General features: G+C 42.4%; 1 protein-coding gene across 1 annotated transcript; it reads right to left on the minus strand.

Annotated features, from left to right (window-relative positions):
- Nucleotides 1–6: 6 nt before the first annotated feature.
- hgfac (HGF activator) lies at nt 7–16,044 on the minus strand. The gene is made up of 14 exons (XM_015009425.2): nt 13,501–16,044; nt 13,328–13,382; nt 12,210–12,303; nt 10,522–10,583; nt 10,306–10,443; nt 9,183–9,314; nt 7,193–7,303; nt 6,782–6,956; nt 6,097–6,209; nt 3,149–3,413; nt 2,679–2,818; nt 2,037–2,177; nt 1,789–1,931; nt 7–363 (listed from the first exon to the last, which is right to left on the minus strand). Exons 1-14 carry the CDS (start codon nt 13,549–13,551, stop codon nt 190–192), a joined length of 1,794 nt encoding a protein of 597 aa, XP_014864911.2. The 5' UTR covers nt 13,552–16,044; the 3' UTR covers nt 7–189.
- Between the last annotated feature and the right edge of the window lie 38 nt (nt 16,045–16,082).

Here is a 16,082-nt window from a genome sequence, read left to right on the forward strand (position 1 = left end):
ATGCAATTGTTTTGTTTAAAGTACTTTTTTATTGGTCTTAAAGACTCACGGTTTGTCAAGTAATTTAAAACATATTCAGTCACAACGTATTTCACAGTTAAAAATATATATATATTTTCTATTTTCTTCCAAAAACAGCATAGAAACATACAAGTAAGATGTTGAGCTGATAGTCCAGGTGACACACTGTCATGTTTTCCCGTTTTTCCGTTTAGTCACGGAATGGATCCAGTCGAGATAATTGACCACTCTGGTGTAAACTCCAGGTTTTCCCGGCTGGTCGCAGCCTTCGCCCCAGCTGATGATCCCGTACAGGAAACTGACATCACCCTTCGCACAAGCCAGCGGGCCTCCAGAGTCGCCCTGAGGAAGCACATAAGTGGACATAGCTCACGCGTGTAAACATGCATGCACCGATCAAAGCTCTCGCATGCAAACAACTGAGTCACACACTTGAAACCCGATGCATCACTAAAAATTGCTCTCCGCCAGCGAGGTATAAACAGTCGGCTCTGACGTTCGCTGTGAGAGGACAGAGTTTAAACGCTTCGAGTGGCTGGTGTGTCGGTGAAGATGCCTGTAAATCTGCGAGAGCCTCAAAAACTTTCACTTCTGTCCAAAGAATCTCATGTGCTGCCACGTTTAATTAGAAAGCAGAAGGTTTGAACTAAAACTGAAGCAGGAGGTCAAGCCTGGATTTTATATTTCCCAAAATAGATCATGATGAAGCATCACTTCCTGTACTCGAGGGGGATTGAAGTCAATTTTTATTCGTTTCCCCTGAATTTAATAATTCAACGAAGAAAATCGCACATATAAAATGTTTCGCTTCAATTCCTCCAAAACAAGATAAAATAAAATGTGAATGTTTATTTTTTTTTCTTTACAGTGTTAGACCATATTGCCTGTTTATTGTGTTGCCTCTTTACTAGGCACTTAAAAAAAACAATATAGTTCGTTTTTATTGAAAAAAATAATACAAAATGATGCCCTGGAGGTGCTCTCGACCTTAATCTGCACAAAATATGGAATTACACCCATCATCGCATTTTAATGTGTGCAATATTGCGATTGCACAAGAATGCTTGGATGATATATTTGGTGGAATGTTAGATTTTAGTGTGATGCATTCATGCGCCGCATATCTGTCACATAAATCTGGCCTGTTAAATAGACTTTAACTGGCGTTGATGCCCTCACCTGATGAACATCTTCATTGCCTGAAATGCTAAAGTTCATGTAGTGTGTTCGCCGTGATGGTCTAAGACTTTCCACTTAGTGTTGCTGTGTAATATTCCTTGGAAATTGTGCAACTCTATCTTAACTTGTTGATTTTGTCACCTGCAGGACGACCACGTTTTAGCTCAAAGACATAAATGAGCATGAATGAAGCCCAGATCCGAGTCACACTGAGAACATGTGGCAAAAATAATCCGAGTGAATCAAAACACGGCGAATTTTTTAAGGCACCTTACACTGATTTTTATTTAGGCGGGCCTAAATAGAAATGTTCACCACACTGTGTTTTCAGATTTTGTTTGGAAATAATTTCTAAATCCCTGTAAAGCACATCACGCATTAGCTTGAATAGTCAGATTCAAGCTGATTCTGCAGTGTGGCAAAATGTGGAAAACGTGGCATGGATACTTTTGATCAGACTGTAACCATTTACTACAAACTTTTCACGGTTTTTCCTCACGATGTGCCCAGCAATCCCTGCAGGCTCGACTCCGAGTGGAGGCTTTGACCCTCCCAATCACTCCCCGCTCGTCTGAATGCGCTGCCTACCTGGCACGCGTCCACGCATCCACTGAGTCCCGCGCAGATCATGTCGTCGGTGACGTGGTTCCCGTACACTTGTGGCCGCTTGCAGATGTCATGAGAAACCAGCCTGACTCCTGCCTCCTGCAGAGTAGAGTAACCATTTGCCTCTGTAAAGTCGAAACCACAAACAGCTCATTAATTATGTAGAAGATAAGAAAAAATAAATAAACAGTAAAGTTAATAAACTCCTCTTAAGTGCCGATTCCACTCACTTTCACGCATGCGTCCCCAGCCGCTGATCGCGCAGCAGTAGCCCGCGGGAAACTTCATGCTCTTTTCTGGGAGGCAGATGGGCCTGATGAACGGGGTTCTCCTCACACACCGCCCGTCCTGCTTTTTCAGCTTGATTAGAACTGAGAGAAAGAGAGAGAAAAAAAAAAACACAAACATGAGCTTACGAAATGGGTTAGAAACCTGAAGAAAGTGGGAGACTCGAGGACTCCGGGGGAAACGCCCGGCAGTAAAAAGCACAGCTGCCGAGTGACGCAGAGCAGGGGTCTTAACTCATTTGAGTGTTTCTAAACAAGGACGGCGTTTGTTCAAACTGGAGTGACTCGCTGGGACATTTGTAACCGAATCCTTGCTGACAGAGGCAGTTTTTGATACAGGACGATGGGCAGTCGCTCAGGGGGTTATGAAGAGGGGCGGCACACAAGCAGACGTTAAAAAATAAAAAAAATAAAATAAGTTGGCGCTTAATGGCGAGCACGGGGAGACCGTTTTACAAGCTGCTTGTTGGACTGCGCTGCGTTGAATCACGCTCCGAAAATTAGTTTATTTCCTACATTTTATTTGATTATTGGATGCAAGAAGGAGGAACTTTTCCAGGTCACCAACGATGCAAGGCTGCTTACCGATGTCGTGTAGCGTCGGGTTAAAAATGGAGAAGCGTTTATGGAAGACGTAGTCCTCCACCTCAAAAGTCCGAGTGTTGGGACCGGTGGTGTTGAAGTGGTGCTGACCGAGAACCACGCGCAGCTGAGACTTCAGAGGGCTGCAGGGGGAAAATCAGTTTAAATCAGCTATAAGCAACACAGGGTCACGATAAAATAATACATTTTCCATATGCAAATGAGCTTGTCTGTCTGAAACCAGACCATCACAAAAGAATGATCTCTCCAGCGTGAATTTAGGAAGAGGTTTTGTGACTCTGAAGCTCTTGGATTAAGAAAACGAAATCCCCATCTACAACCCTCTAAACCAGTGTTCAGAATATAATGCTTCCCTTTTTACATTCTGTTAAAAATATCTGTATAAAAAATATATATATATATTTTTTTCAGTTTATATTTAATAAGTAGTGCAGCTGAACTGCACTGCATACTTGCTGAAGAAGCAGTGAGCAGCAGAGAGGACCCAGCAGGAGGAGATCAGACTGCCGCCGCAGAAATCAGACTGGCCGATATAAATGGCTGCCATCCACGGGTGAGTTCCCGGCAGGGCTGCGTTTCCTCCGAATATCCGACCCCTGGCAACCGCTAACCTCTTTTTGTGTTTTACCCCGCACACAGGATTTCCGACTCGCTTGGAGGAGTTGGGCTTTTTGATGTTAGGCAGGGCGTTGAATGGGATAATCCGTCGAGAAGCAACTGGAAAAAAAAAAAAAAAAAAGGTTAAAGCAAATAAATATTCCAAGCAACAAGACGGAGCTGTTACTGTAGCTCTCTAAATAAACGAATGCCTCGGCTCATCTAACAAATATCAATACAACACACAAATAATCAGATTAAATGCAAGCTGTGGTTTTTCAGTTGATGATCAACAGACAAAAGTCATCCAAACTAGCCAACAACTGGGTGAAAAGTAATTGCTTTTCAATTAAGCACCAGGGTTTACTCCAGAAAACTTGCTAAGCCCGGTGTTGGGGGCGTGAGGGACGTTGATTTTTGAGTTTAAAAATGTTTAAAGATGATTACGTAGACATTATTAACAACAAAAAAGGCAAACATGAAAAAAACTAAAATACATAAATGATGCTTAGCCTGGTGGGGATACAAGTAAAGCCTGTTGACCCGCCAGGCTTAGAATACACCGGGGGAAACCCTGAGCACCTTTTCTGCAAAGTGGAGTTTCACTATTTACATGGTCGACAACTTAAGATGAGCTAAAAGCTCTTTAAAAACAGCATCAAGTTATTCCCTGATCCCAATAAATGAGGTCATTTCTTTGGGACTTCAGTGAACCACAGTGAGTCGTTATCCATAAATGCATAAAAGATGGAGACACTAGTGAGCCTCCCGAGGAGAGATGAGAAATCTGATCTCTACCAGAAAACCATCTGTGACATTAAGCTGAAGCAGACTTGGATCGCAAAGTGGGACAATGAGCCAAATCACAACAATAAAATGAAGTTTCAGAGTGGTCTAGTCAAAGTACAAACTTAAAGCCTGATTTAAATGCTGTGGTAGAACCTTTAGCAGGTCATTTTACATTTAAAAAATTATGTTTTTTTGTTTTTTTTTACTTTCTTTATCTTTGATTTAAATTATTACACTGAAGATCTGAAACGTCTTCACAGCTCTACTGGTAGTTTCCTTCCCAGTGACGTTCCTGGCCTCCTTCCTGCTACAAGCATCCTCTAAGAGAGACAAAGCCTCCTCTCTCTCTATGCAAATCGTCTGCTGGAGAGCGGCTCGGAGAAGCTTGTGAATTCTGTGCATACCCCTGGCATCGCGACGGTGCGCCGACTGTGCCAGATCCCACTCGGCTCATAAACATTCAGCTGCACCTGACATGACGTGTTGATTCAGGGTGAGTCATGCCTCATTCTTGCCCCGCGGTATCTGGCTGAGCCCAGGTTCGAGGAAAAGCTCCTTAGATAAACTCTTGCTTTTGATTGCGGCGCGGCTCGGAGGAGATTAGCGGCGCTCAGTGGGCTTTCAGTTTTTCTCTTTCAGATCGGAAAACGCCAAGGTCTTTAATCAAACGGCTGGGTGCATGATGGAGCGCCGGGCTTATTCTCAAGCGACAAAGTGTCACCGGGTCGATGAATCAAGAGTCGAGATACAGAGGGACTTGAATGCCTTGGGATGGTAAAATGAAAACGTGTGGGTGAAATGATATTACATTTTTGAAGATTAAGGTTAAGACTAATACGAATTTAGTTCACCAGATATTTGCCTTGCTATGATAAAGCAACTAACCACAAGTTCACATCTTCTGTGTTAAAAAAGAAGCCATTGAAACATACTTTTTCTCAAGAGAAATTAAATTCAGACTCTGAGGGTTGTTTTGGGTCATTGTGCATCTTTGCACAGCAATTTGGTTCTTTTTTCAACGATTTAGGTCTGCTTTTAGCATTTTCCTTTCTGTGTTGATTTTTGCTACATTGTGGTGCACTTCAAGTGTGTGAGATCAATTTGCGTCTTTGGTCAAATTTAACAGTTCGGCCTCTCACCCACGGCAGCTTTGTAAAGACGATGGACGGGATTTAATGATTCTTACATCAAACATGTCAAATATAGCTTATGGTTCATTGTTTTAACCCCCATGATGAGATTCCCTCTAAAGATGCTCGTAACTCCTTATTTTAACAGTCCAGACAGCAGGTATGTCAAAACACAGTTTAAACCGTGTTCGCACTTCTGCAGAAGCTAAACTCTACAGCTTTCCATGCCTCTGTTGGGGGCAACGGTGGATCTACCGGTGTTTGTTTTGTTTTTAGAGGTAAGAAAATTAAAAACAATAAAAACAGGACAACATTTCACCATTTAGTATATTAAGTGAGCCAAAGAGCTGATTACAGACTCCGTATACGACAGATGGAAAACGTGATCCTGTCTCGATACGGGTGAAGCTACAAGAGCGACATTTTAATTTCTAACTCATTAAACCAGTGAAGGTAAAAAATAAAAAAAATGAAGTTGGTCCAAGGGATTCCTGTTTGCCGGATGTCCAGAACCGACTGTGTTTGGGGATACAGCACTGAGGAACATCACTGGTCTTATAACCTGCATTTTCTTTCGATGCGCTTTACGAAAAGAAATCTGTGAATAAGCACATCTTCTGTGAATAACTTAAAGTTATGTTTTGAATAAATATCCTCAGATGCTGAACCACGGTAAGGCTAAACTAAAGAGGTGGAATTAGAAGGGAAGGTTCATCAGATTATCAACATTTTTCAAGGATTTTACAAATTGCTTGTCATGAAATGTGCTTTCTTTCTCATTTCCTCTGAGCATTTCTTCCTGTTTTCGACATCATGTTGATGTCCAGGCCTTACACACAAGAAGGCCCATTTTTGTAATTCAGCAAACGCCGTTTCCTCTGTACCTGTCAGCTGTTGCCAATCTGGCGTCACGCAGGAGGGGACGCTGCAGTATTCCCAGGAGATGGCGCTGTCAGTTACTGTGTAGCACCACGGCTTCACGTCCCCATCTGGGTTTCTGTGCACAACACAGATGCAGCGGGTTACGCAACACAGAGGCCCACCTTCTCATGTCGGTTTTTCAGGGTAAGCACACATAACAAAAACAAAACTGTGTTTAGGTCTTTGAAGGATTTTCTTTCTTGTTATCAGAATGTAGCCTAAAAGGCTTTCTTTACCGATTCTTAAAATGGTCTCTTGGACGTTTTTTTTTCAACACATACCGTTTGATGTTGGTGTACCGTATTGCTGCGAGGTAGTCATGGCAACAAGAAAGGCTAAAGAAAAACAGTGGGAACCGGACACAGAGCAACTGTGTCAGAGATAATTTTATTTTATTTTTCTTTTGTCGCCGTGCGCTTCTCAAACGCTGAAGGTAGTTGTTAACGCTTCCCGGTGTGTGGCCTCGTCCACTGGAGGTAAGGAACGAGCCGCTTTTGCTAGCGCAGGGCTTTTAAAAGAAAGCTGAAAATGTCTGCTTTCAATTAGAATTTATAGGAAATATAAAAGCGAGTCTGGTTTTCCTGATAAGACCTCCGACTTCTCTTATTAATTTTCATTTCTGGGTGCGGGACACCAGCATGCACACACCTGCAGAAGGCGTGCTCCCCGAGACCTTTGAGGGCCGACGCGTTCACCGTGCCGAGGTGGAGCTCGTCGAAGAGCAGGTCGGAGTTCCAGGGCAGACACCGGGCGCCGGACTCGGCGGTGCCCACAATGCCTCTGTAGCCCGTGCCCCTGCTTTTGTAGCATTTAGTCTCTGGCACTGCACAAAAGACACACGAAGCGAAATCAGATTTATCCCAGCAAACACTAAACTCAGCTGAGAGAAAATGTCACGTTGTATTCTCGCCTGCCACTATAATTAACACAACATTCATGAATCTGTGAAAAACCAGAACATTGAAACACTTATATTCTAAGCAGCACATAGAAGGGGGGGTTCATTCATAATTTTGTTACATTTTTGAGTGAAACGGAGTCATGTTACTGGTTACTTACCGAGGCTGCAGTCGGGTCCACCGTAACCATTTCTGCAGTAACACACTTCCTTTCCGGTGGACGTGATCAGCCGACATATTCCCTGGTTTTTACAAGGGTTTCTGCGACACTCTGAAAACACACAGAACATCACATTACCTATAAATGGCATAAACGGAGAAGTGAAGCAAGAACATCCTAGAGCTGTTCACCGGTGGAGCAGCTCTTCCATCTTATCCAGTTTGTTCAACAAATCCGGCCTCAGCCTGACTTGATGTCAAGTTAAGTCCAAGTAACAAAAAGTCACGTTCACCATCATGCATAAGTGCAAATATTGCAAAATTCCTTGGAAATATTTCTAAATTAGCTCCACAAAATTTGTTTTTTGAATGTGAAAAAGTGCACCAAAAAAAGTAATAAATCACAAAATCCCAGAGGGACTGATCAATGTGAAAAGATGTTCAATATTATTTCATTTTAAGAAGAACTTTTTGAATGCAGAAACATGTTTTTATTAATATTTCAACTGTTTAATAGCTTTTCTCGATACAGTCTCATAAAACTGGTCCTTGAGAACATCTATGGTGGTGATAATATGGCCAAAAATGAGAATGAGTTTGTAAAACGAGGCTTACATTGATGTCCACATAAAGTGCAGTATTTGCTTTAATCTAAAGAGAGTTTGGGAGTTCTTGCAGCTCGCTCTCCACTATTTTCTGGAATCCTGACACCACTGTGTGACACTAGGAAATCTGAAGTAGGTGTGGCTCAGGTGGAAGAAGAGTAACTTTTGAGTAACATCTTTTCTGCTGCTGAGGGACCTCCCTAGTAATTAATTAATTTGAGCTTCTCATGAATCATGTCCTGGCCGGGGGGGAAACTGGCTCCTCTCCTTGCCTCCTCTGGCAAACAAACCCATCTCATGGCTCTTTCAACAGCCATTCAGCCCAACGTCTCCGGTTCAAGAGCGGCCTAACAAAAGCAAAGCGAGACCTCCACGTCCTGGACGCGTCTGCTTGTGTGGGAGTTCCTGAAACTCTTGAATGGGGTTCGCCTGCTGCCTGGGCAACTGTTTCAACCGCACTTTTTCCTTCCACTCAGTCTTCCGTTAACGTGCTTCGATAGCGAACGCCCAACTTCTTCCGCAATGACCATTTATGGGCTTGCGATCTTTGAGGAGGATGTTAATGACTGTGTACAAGAACTGTCAGGTTTCAGCTGAGTAGGCAAGATGATGGTCGGATGGATTTTGGATCTTCATTAGTTGTAGCTGCCTTACTCATCACTATTAACAGAAGTAATAATGATGAGCGATCCATTCATATCCCACTGTTATTTTACTGTTTTACAACCAACCTTTTTTTTGGCCTTCTTATGATGTTTGCCTCTGTATTCAGACTGAGTTTAATATTAAGCTGTTTTCTTCTTTGCGTCAACAGATTTTTCTTTTATTCTGGGCAGAACTGATGTAATTTAAGCCCATAGCATGATGACCAAAAAAAAAAAAAAAGAACCACATGGGAGAGTATAAAACGCTCCAGTGATGATCTCTTCTTCATGCGAGAAAATCTGTCAAATTCCCACGAACATCCCTCCGCTCAGATAAAAAGCCCAGCGAGGACCCGCGGGGTGTGTTCTATATAACACCTACCCTGAGTCACTGTGAGTCACATAATCTGCCTTTTATTCAAAGGCAAGGTTACTCCTGTAGCTATGGAGCTGCGATCAAAGAAAGGGAAGGGCTGCTACTGCCGAGGAGGTTGTTTGAAAAAAGAAAAAGAAAAAACATTCTCTTCAGAATAAGAGGGAAGGTGATCCTTTTCATTCAACGCAGCAGTTTGTTCAATCTGTTCTTCCCTCACGCTCGTCTCCGTATGCTTCGATGTAGACACAATCAAAGAAGTCACCGCTGAGGTCAGCGCAACCTCGCATCCTGGGGTTTCGCTTCTCAACCAGCCAACAAACAGGACGCGCTCGAGGCACGGCAGCGAAGGCAGAAAGCGTATCTTACTTGTGTAGTGGACGCTTTGACAGCTGACTTCCCCCGCCTCACATGTGCACCGTTCCACGTTACGGAGGTGAATTCGTCCCCAAGACTCTCCGATGTCGTAGTGCCGCAGGTGTGAGGCTTCATAGCACTTCTCTGAAAAGGCAGCGGGTGGAAACGTGAGAGGAGATTAAAGGGCTCAATGGAGCGTAGCGAGGATGGATGAGCTGTGTGAAATGCATGCTAAGTGGCTGAGCTTTTTTTTTTTTTTTTTTTGCTGTTGTTGCATTGACTGCATGTGTTAGAAATGAGGAAACGTTAGTAACAAGTGAGTCAGGACTAAGTAAACACTGGAATTTCTCTCAAATTGTTGGCTTGCGATCAAAAGTATGATAAAAACCAGAATGAATGCAATGATTATTTTGTTTTTGCAAACCTTATGAAATAAATGGGGAAAAAAGGAACATTCAAATAAAATTTCCTTTTATGTAATAGTCTGTCACAAGAGCCTTCATTCTTCATTCTCCTAGGACTTTTGTTTTGACAGTTTTTCACATTACAACCAGAAACTTCGTTGTAATTTTGGGGATATTTTAATGTGGTACCAACACAAAGTAGTGCAAAACCGTGAAATGGAAAAAAAAGCAACACGTTTTTCTATGTCTTCATAACTAAAAAATATCTAAACCAATAAATAAGCAGTACTTTTACAATTTACAATTCTGGCCTTTATGGAAGAGTGGCAAGAAGAAAGCCAATGCTGACAGAAAGCCAGTAGTCGTGTTTGCATCTTGTCACCCAGTTGCTCAGGTTAAATAAGACCAAAATTAATCTTTCTGCTCTGTGTAGAAAACACAATGTGGCTCCAAAAGGCCGGTTCCACAATGCTTTGATTTATGTGAGCTGTCTACAAATGAACACTGATAATGTTTTTTTTTATTATTAAATGTCAACACTATTGTGTCATTTCTCCTGTCACGTCACCGTTTCCATCGCTTTGTGTCGGCCTGTCCCAGAAAATCCCAGTGAAATACTCTGCAGTTTGTGGTTTAAAGATAACAAAATGCTTAGAAGTCTATGAGAAATGAATCATTTTCGTTGCTGAACATTAAGCCAACCATTGCAGAAAACATGAGCGCTGACTAACTTTGCTCGCAGTGTCTCCCGGTGAAGTTCTCGGGACACGAGCAGTGAAAAGATCCCGTTTGTGGGATCGCTGTGCAGACGCCTCCGTTCTGACAGGGATTCCTCCAGCGGCAGGGATCGATTTCTCTGCGAGACGCACCTGGAAAAGGAAGGAAAATAACATTTTAACGGAGGAAGTGAGTGAAACCTCCAGTCCGATTACAAAAAGGACACTCACCAACAGACTGAGCACAGAAGCCCCACTGTCTGTCCCGGTCAAAGTTGTGTGTGAGGGAGCACCTACGACAGAAGAAACGGGACGACGCTTCCTTTAAGTTCAGCAAAGACGAGTAAAATGCACAGATGCTGATGAATTGACGAGTTTTGATTGATTTGTGAATATTGTTGTGAAGCACTTGTTTTCTCTACAATATTGTCCTGCAGCTATTTCTGTTGAGTGTAGTAAATATACTGCTGGATACTCAAATCCAACAGCAATGAGCTGGTAATAATGTTATTCAGTCTCATGCTATGCTGTGCAGACACTCTGTCTGCGCCGATGAAGACTCTGTTAAGGCCAATGTTGATGATTCAATGGTAACACAGAGACTGAGCAGAAAATAGATCCTATGGAGGATTTTCAACATGAAAGCCACCAAATGGAGCCAAGAAATATTTGGATGATCAACAAAACTTTTGGGGAAATATTCTGTGGATAGATGAGACAAAAAGTCGTGCTTTTTTGAAGGTCTGCGTCCCATTACGTCAGCCGTGAAACCAACAACATTTTCCTTGCAGCCAAACACGTTTGTGGTGGTAGTGTGAGGATCAGTGTGGTGATCCAGATCTGGACGAATTGCTGTAGTTAATGGAACCCTGCGTTTTCTACCTGGATGGCTAAAAAAAATAAAATAAAATAAAAAGAAGATTCTGAAGTGGACTAGTCAAAGTCCAGAGCTAGATCTAGTTGAGACCTTAAACAAGCCGCTCAATAACTCTCCAAAGTGGCTGAAGGAAAGCGGCTCAGGTGTTTTCAGTACAGGCGCAGCTGGGTTTGGCTTCATTCGTTCGATAAATGAAATCTGGGTCTCGCTTTAAAAGCCTTTTGCATTCTTCAACCACCCACTCATCTTGTCACCTCTCAGTGAATTTACAGTGCAGAGCTGCAAACCTGCTGCAACACCGCTGGGCCCGTGAGCTCATCACGGAGACATGTGGGCTCTTATTGCAAAAACTTTAGGTGTAGGAGGACAAGCGTTGTTGGGCCATATATAATTGCGTATAGGTTGCTCGAACTTGTTGGCATCCACCCTTCCTGTCTCGACTCCAGGTGACGGCAACTGGAAAGATATTCAGCCTGTCTTGGGTTGTTTCTTCCAAAATAATAATAATAAAAAAAGGAAGACGTTCCAACTTGAAGTCATAAAAAAAAGAAAGAAGCTTCATTACGGTTTTATCGTGGCAGCTGTTTATACACCCCGAGGATGAACTGCCAGAAATACTAAATGTGGTATAAACCTCAGCTGCTATCACAGTTTTAGAGGAAGTGTCTGTGTTTATCTTGAGCTACCTTTTAACACATCCGACGGAGATAATTCAAGAGTAATGAAGACATGATGACATGATGAGTCCCGCCAACAATTCAGCAACTGGGGAATTATGCAAGTCTCCCTTTTTTTGGGGGGGGGGGGGGGTAGGGGGGCAGATTACTTCATCCTCTGCTATGATGACACTGCTGCATGAATCCCCAAGCACAGCCAGCTGTTTATAGGTGTGACTGCGCTGCTCGAGTTACAAACTGCATCAGCGATCATTCAGCAAATCGTCATGCTAGCCCGCTAAACGGCTGACGAGAGAAAAGAGTCTGAGAGAAGGGAGGTTTAAGCTTGTCGCAGGTCAACCACTGCAGGTGTAGCAGGGACTCACCATGGTTTGGAGCTGGAGCTGGTGATGCAGCTGTGATGGAGCCATCCGCCCTGACGAAAAGGGAACTTGCATTCTTGGCCAGATGTGGTAAGAACTGGGAGGAGAACCAAAACCGAAGGGGAAAAAAAGCGGCTTTCAGTGTGTTCACATGGAGGAAACACTGATGCCTGGCAAAAAAAAAACATATTCAAACGCGTTTAAGTAGGAGGAGCTGCAGAGATCAGAGGCTCAGGTGGGAAATGTTTAAGACTGGGGCAGGGTTTCACCTTCCAGCTGGAAAATTACCCTAAACATGCAGCCAGAAACATACTGGATCAGAGCATCTCCTTCATGCACACTTAACTCAAATGATTGCAGATATGCAAAAAAGTTCAGTGTGTCATCACTCAGCGCTGCCAAAAAGACTAACAGCCTGTACATCCTGCTCAAGAACAGAGAAATGTGCTATTCTACTAAAGCTGGTGAGAAGTTTTTTCCTGGTCAGGACATCTCATAAGTGAATTTGTTATTTTGCAACCATGTATTTATTAATTTTTTGTACACATAGCTTCATTTTATTATATGTCTTATGACATCATGTTTACAAATTAAAACAGGTGTCATGATCAGTTGGTCAAGTAGACTTTGTACAAAATACTTTTAGACGGATACTTTTTACTTTTACTTGAGCAAAAATATACAGAAGTAAATCCACTTTTTTGGGGGGGGAGCGGGGGGATACTCTCCCAAACTCTGCCTACAACAGTTTTAAAAAGTTTAAAAAGTAAAGGTAAAAGTGGGAAACCTGAAAGAAAATTAGGTTTCTACTTGTCACCTTGGAAACATGGTATTGATGTACACTTAAAAAAAAAACTTTTTTAAATACCAGAATTTGGGAAATATTCTATATCTTTCTCTGTATAATTAGATATTGAGATCAAACGGTTACTCCGTTAAGTAGACTCCAAATATAATATTTTAGTTTTTATTCTCTCTTACGTTTTTTTTTTTTTTTACTTGAGTAGTATCTGGCTTCTCTGCCCACCTCTGGATAAACATCCTCCTTTCCAGAGAACTTATACTTCATTTCCAAACATTTGCTCTGACTCTGATCACCACAACTGAAACAGAAAGCCTACCTTTCTTGGTCGGCGCAGTGGGGAAAACAATTTCAGATCCAAACACCAACATGCGCTGAAAATCAGTGGAATGAAACATGAATTATTTGTTATTCGATTTTTTTTTTTCTTTTTTTGTTATATCCGCACGCAAAAAAAAAAAACAACAAAACAAAACCCAGGAGAAAACTTACCGCTCTTCCAGTGAAAACGAGTAAGAGAAAAGCCAGCCTGACGTGTCCCATGCTGAAAGTTCACATCTGGCGCTCCAGAGAGGCTAATTTCCTGAAGTCCGTGAAGCTGTCACGTTATATCTGTCAGCTTCAGCCAGCTCTCGGTCACAGGAGACCCGGGAATCCCTGCAAGTAGCGTCCTGTTCCTCACCGTTTTAGGCTGCGATGAGTAAACCCGTTGCGTCATTAGCCTGATCTAAGTCAAACGCATCCCGTATCCAGGTTGGTGTTCCCTCTGTTACTTCTCTGCAGCCGCCCACGGCTCATCACTGAAGCTAATCGGCTGGGAAGAGAGGGCAAAACTTTCCACCCAGAGGCGGAGAGCAGGAGGTGAGGACGCGGGCGGCGGGAGCACTGCCGTACACACACATACACACACACACACACACACACACACACACACACACACACGCCCCCCTAAAAAAAAAAATCTTATTTTTATTAATTATTGATTATACAAGGGTGGAGGAGTGACTGGTTGCCGTGGGTGAATTATTTATTTACAAAATAAAACTAATGTAATGTGCTACTGTAACCGAGGAAATTGCGTAATTGCTTTACAGTTACAAGTGAAAGCAGAAGTTTACTTATTACACTGTATAAAAAGACCCATGATTTAATTTGTTGGGTTTTTTTTCACATTGTCTGACGTGAAATCAGAATAAAACTTCTCCTATTTTAGGTCAATTTGGGTTTCCCAAAAAAAAAAAAAAAAAAGTTATATTTGCAAAATGCCAGAGCAAGAGAATTTTAAAAGCATTTTTTTTATTACAGTTTTTAAAAAGTTTAAATACACCTCATTAGTGTTTGGTTTCCCTTAAACTATGTGACTTAAATGCATATTATATATTTATTTTACAGGTCAACATCTTGTTTAAAAAACGAGGCAGCATGAACAAAAGCAGCATTTATTCTCCTCTAAATATTTTATTCTTTGCTTAAATACATCTCTAAGCGCAAGTGTCATTTGTTGTCAGAACTCAGAAATTCAGACTTCTGAGTTGGAAAAATATGTAGCTACTTTGAATGCACTTGGAGCACTCTGTGGTGGGAGCGTGTTTATTTTTTTTTTTACATCTAAATTCAGTGTCACGCTTCGCACCTGCAACTCTACTGAATAAGTTGAAAGTGGTGTTGGTTAGATGCAGAAACGGTGGCCGCTTCATGTATAAATGCGACGCAGCAACACTGTGTGTTTGAAACGTAAAACAGTTGAGCAGCGCTGGATAAAAACACGTCAGGAAACTGAAAGAGATGAGTAGCGTGTGTTGTTGACAGAAAACATCACGGCGCTACCGACGGAGAGCTGCGGTGCATGTCGCATCTTGATGCAGTGAGAGGACGTGGCTGGAAACACCTGAGCGTTTTCTACAGGCGATCACACCCCGACGGCGTCTCCATGCCAACCGTGTGTTTTTTAATGTACACACTTTTCTCATTTGCGAGCACTTTTGAACGCTTCGGCGTTCAAGTTGGGCGATTCGAGGCTATTTATAGTGGTGATTTACTCTGGATAAGAGGGGATCTAAGGAAAATGTCACAGGAGGAAACGTAAGTAGCACCGTTAAGACTTATTTCTTACAGGACAAATGGCGCTAAAATAAACGCCACTTTATAAGTTTTATAATGTTTAAGTCAATGGAATAAAAGAGTTGTATCTCTTCACGTGGATGTGCTTTATATCTTCATCTCTTCTTCCGTCTCTAGAAACCCATCCCAATCCATCCAAGGGACACATCTGCAACCAGTTGCATCACAGTAACAATAGTGCGTTGGACCGAGAGGTAAAGGAAGTTAAGAGTTTAAAAATTAGCGACTGCCACATGTAGATCATTTCCTGTCGTGTCATTCTACCCCAACCACTGGCACTCTACGCAGGAGACACCAAACATTTGCTATGTCGGTGAGAACAGAGATTTGCAGCTGTTTTTGTTTTTTTTTTTAAAGATACCTTATGTGCGTCTTGCTTCAAAATAAAACACCAAAACGTGTATCATGCCATGGCTTTGCAGCATTTGAAGGTGGGGGGGAGGGGGAAGAAAAGTTTGAGTCAAGGTGAAAGCAATTATTTGCAGGCAAATCTCCTCAGCTGGGTCAACGTGTTCTGTCATGCTCTTCTTTTAGGAAAGAGAAAGTCCGATTTAAGGCTGTATTTAACATCTGGAAGGAGTTACCGCTCCAATAAGGACCTCATTAATAACTAACCCTTTGAGATAAAGTGGCATGAAAGCAAAGAGCCAGTCTGATCTTTTAAGCTTCGCGTGTTGTCGGGATTCCAGCTCTGACATGTTGCATCAAGACAAACTACCCGGTCCCACAATCAAACCTGTAATTTTCACCAGCTGTAATAATCGCTCTCCAGATGCTGAGCTGGAAACACAAAGAGGAGGCTGGACGGTTTATCCCTCGATCCCTCCAGTGGGAGAAAGCCGGCTCATCAAAGGAAACGGCACCATTAATAATTTACAGCACTGCTTGATTTAGCAAATAGCTACATTAAACATACCAAAAAAAAAAAGAGTCAAATAGGAGACTTTAAGTGT

This window comes from Poecilia mexicana, unplaced genomic scaffold (genome assembly GCF_051168715.1).
Source record: "Poecilia mexicana isolate PSO_F unplaced genomic scaffold, ASM5116871v1 scaffold_18, whole genome shotgun sequence".
NCBI classification, from domain to species: Eukaryota; Metazoa; Chordata; class Actinopteri; order Cyprinodontiformes; family Poeciliidae; genus Poecilia; species Poecilia mexicana.

Coding starts and splice junctions, on each gene's coding strand:
- hgfac (XM_015009425.2), bottom strand. CDS start 13,551: ATGGGACACGTCAGGCTGGCTTTTCTCTTACTCGTTTTCACTGGAAGA. Junction 1,932..2,036: donor CTGGGGACGCATGCGTGAAA/GTGAGTGGAATC, acceptor TCGACTTTACAG/AGGCAAATGGTTACTCTACT. Junction 364..1,788: donor GATGCGTGGACGCGTGCCAG/GTAGGCAGCGCA, acceptor GTGCTTCCTCAG/GGCGACTCTGGAGGCCCGCT.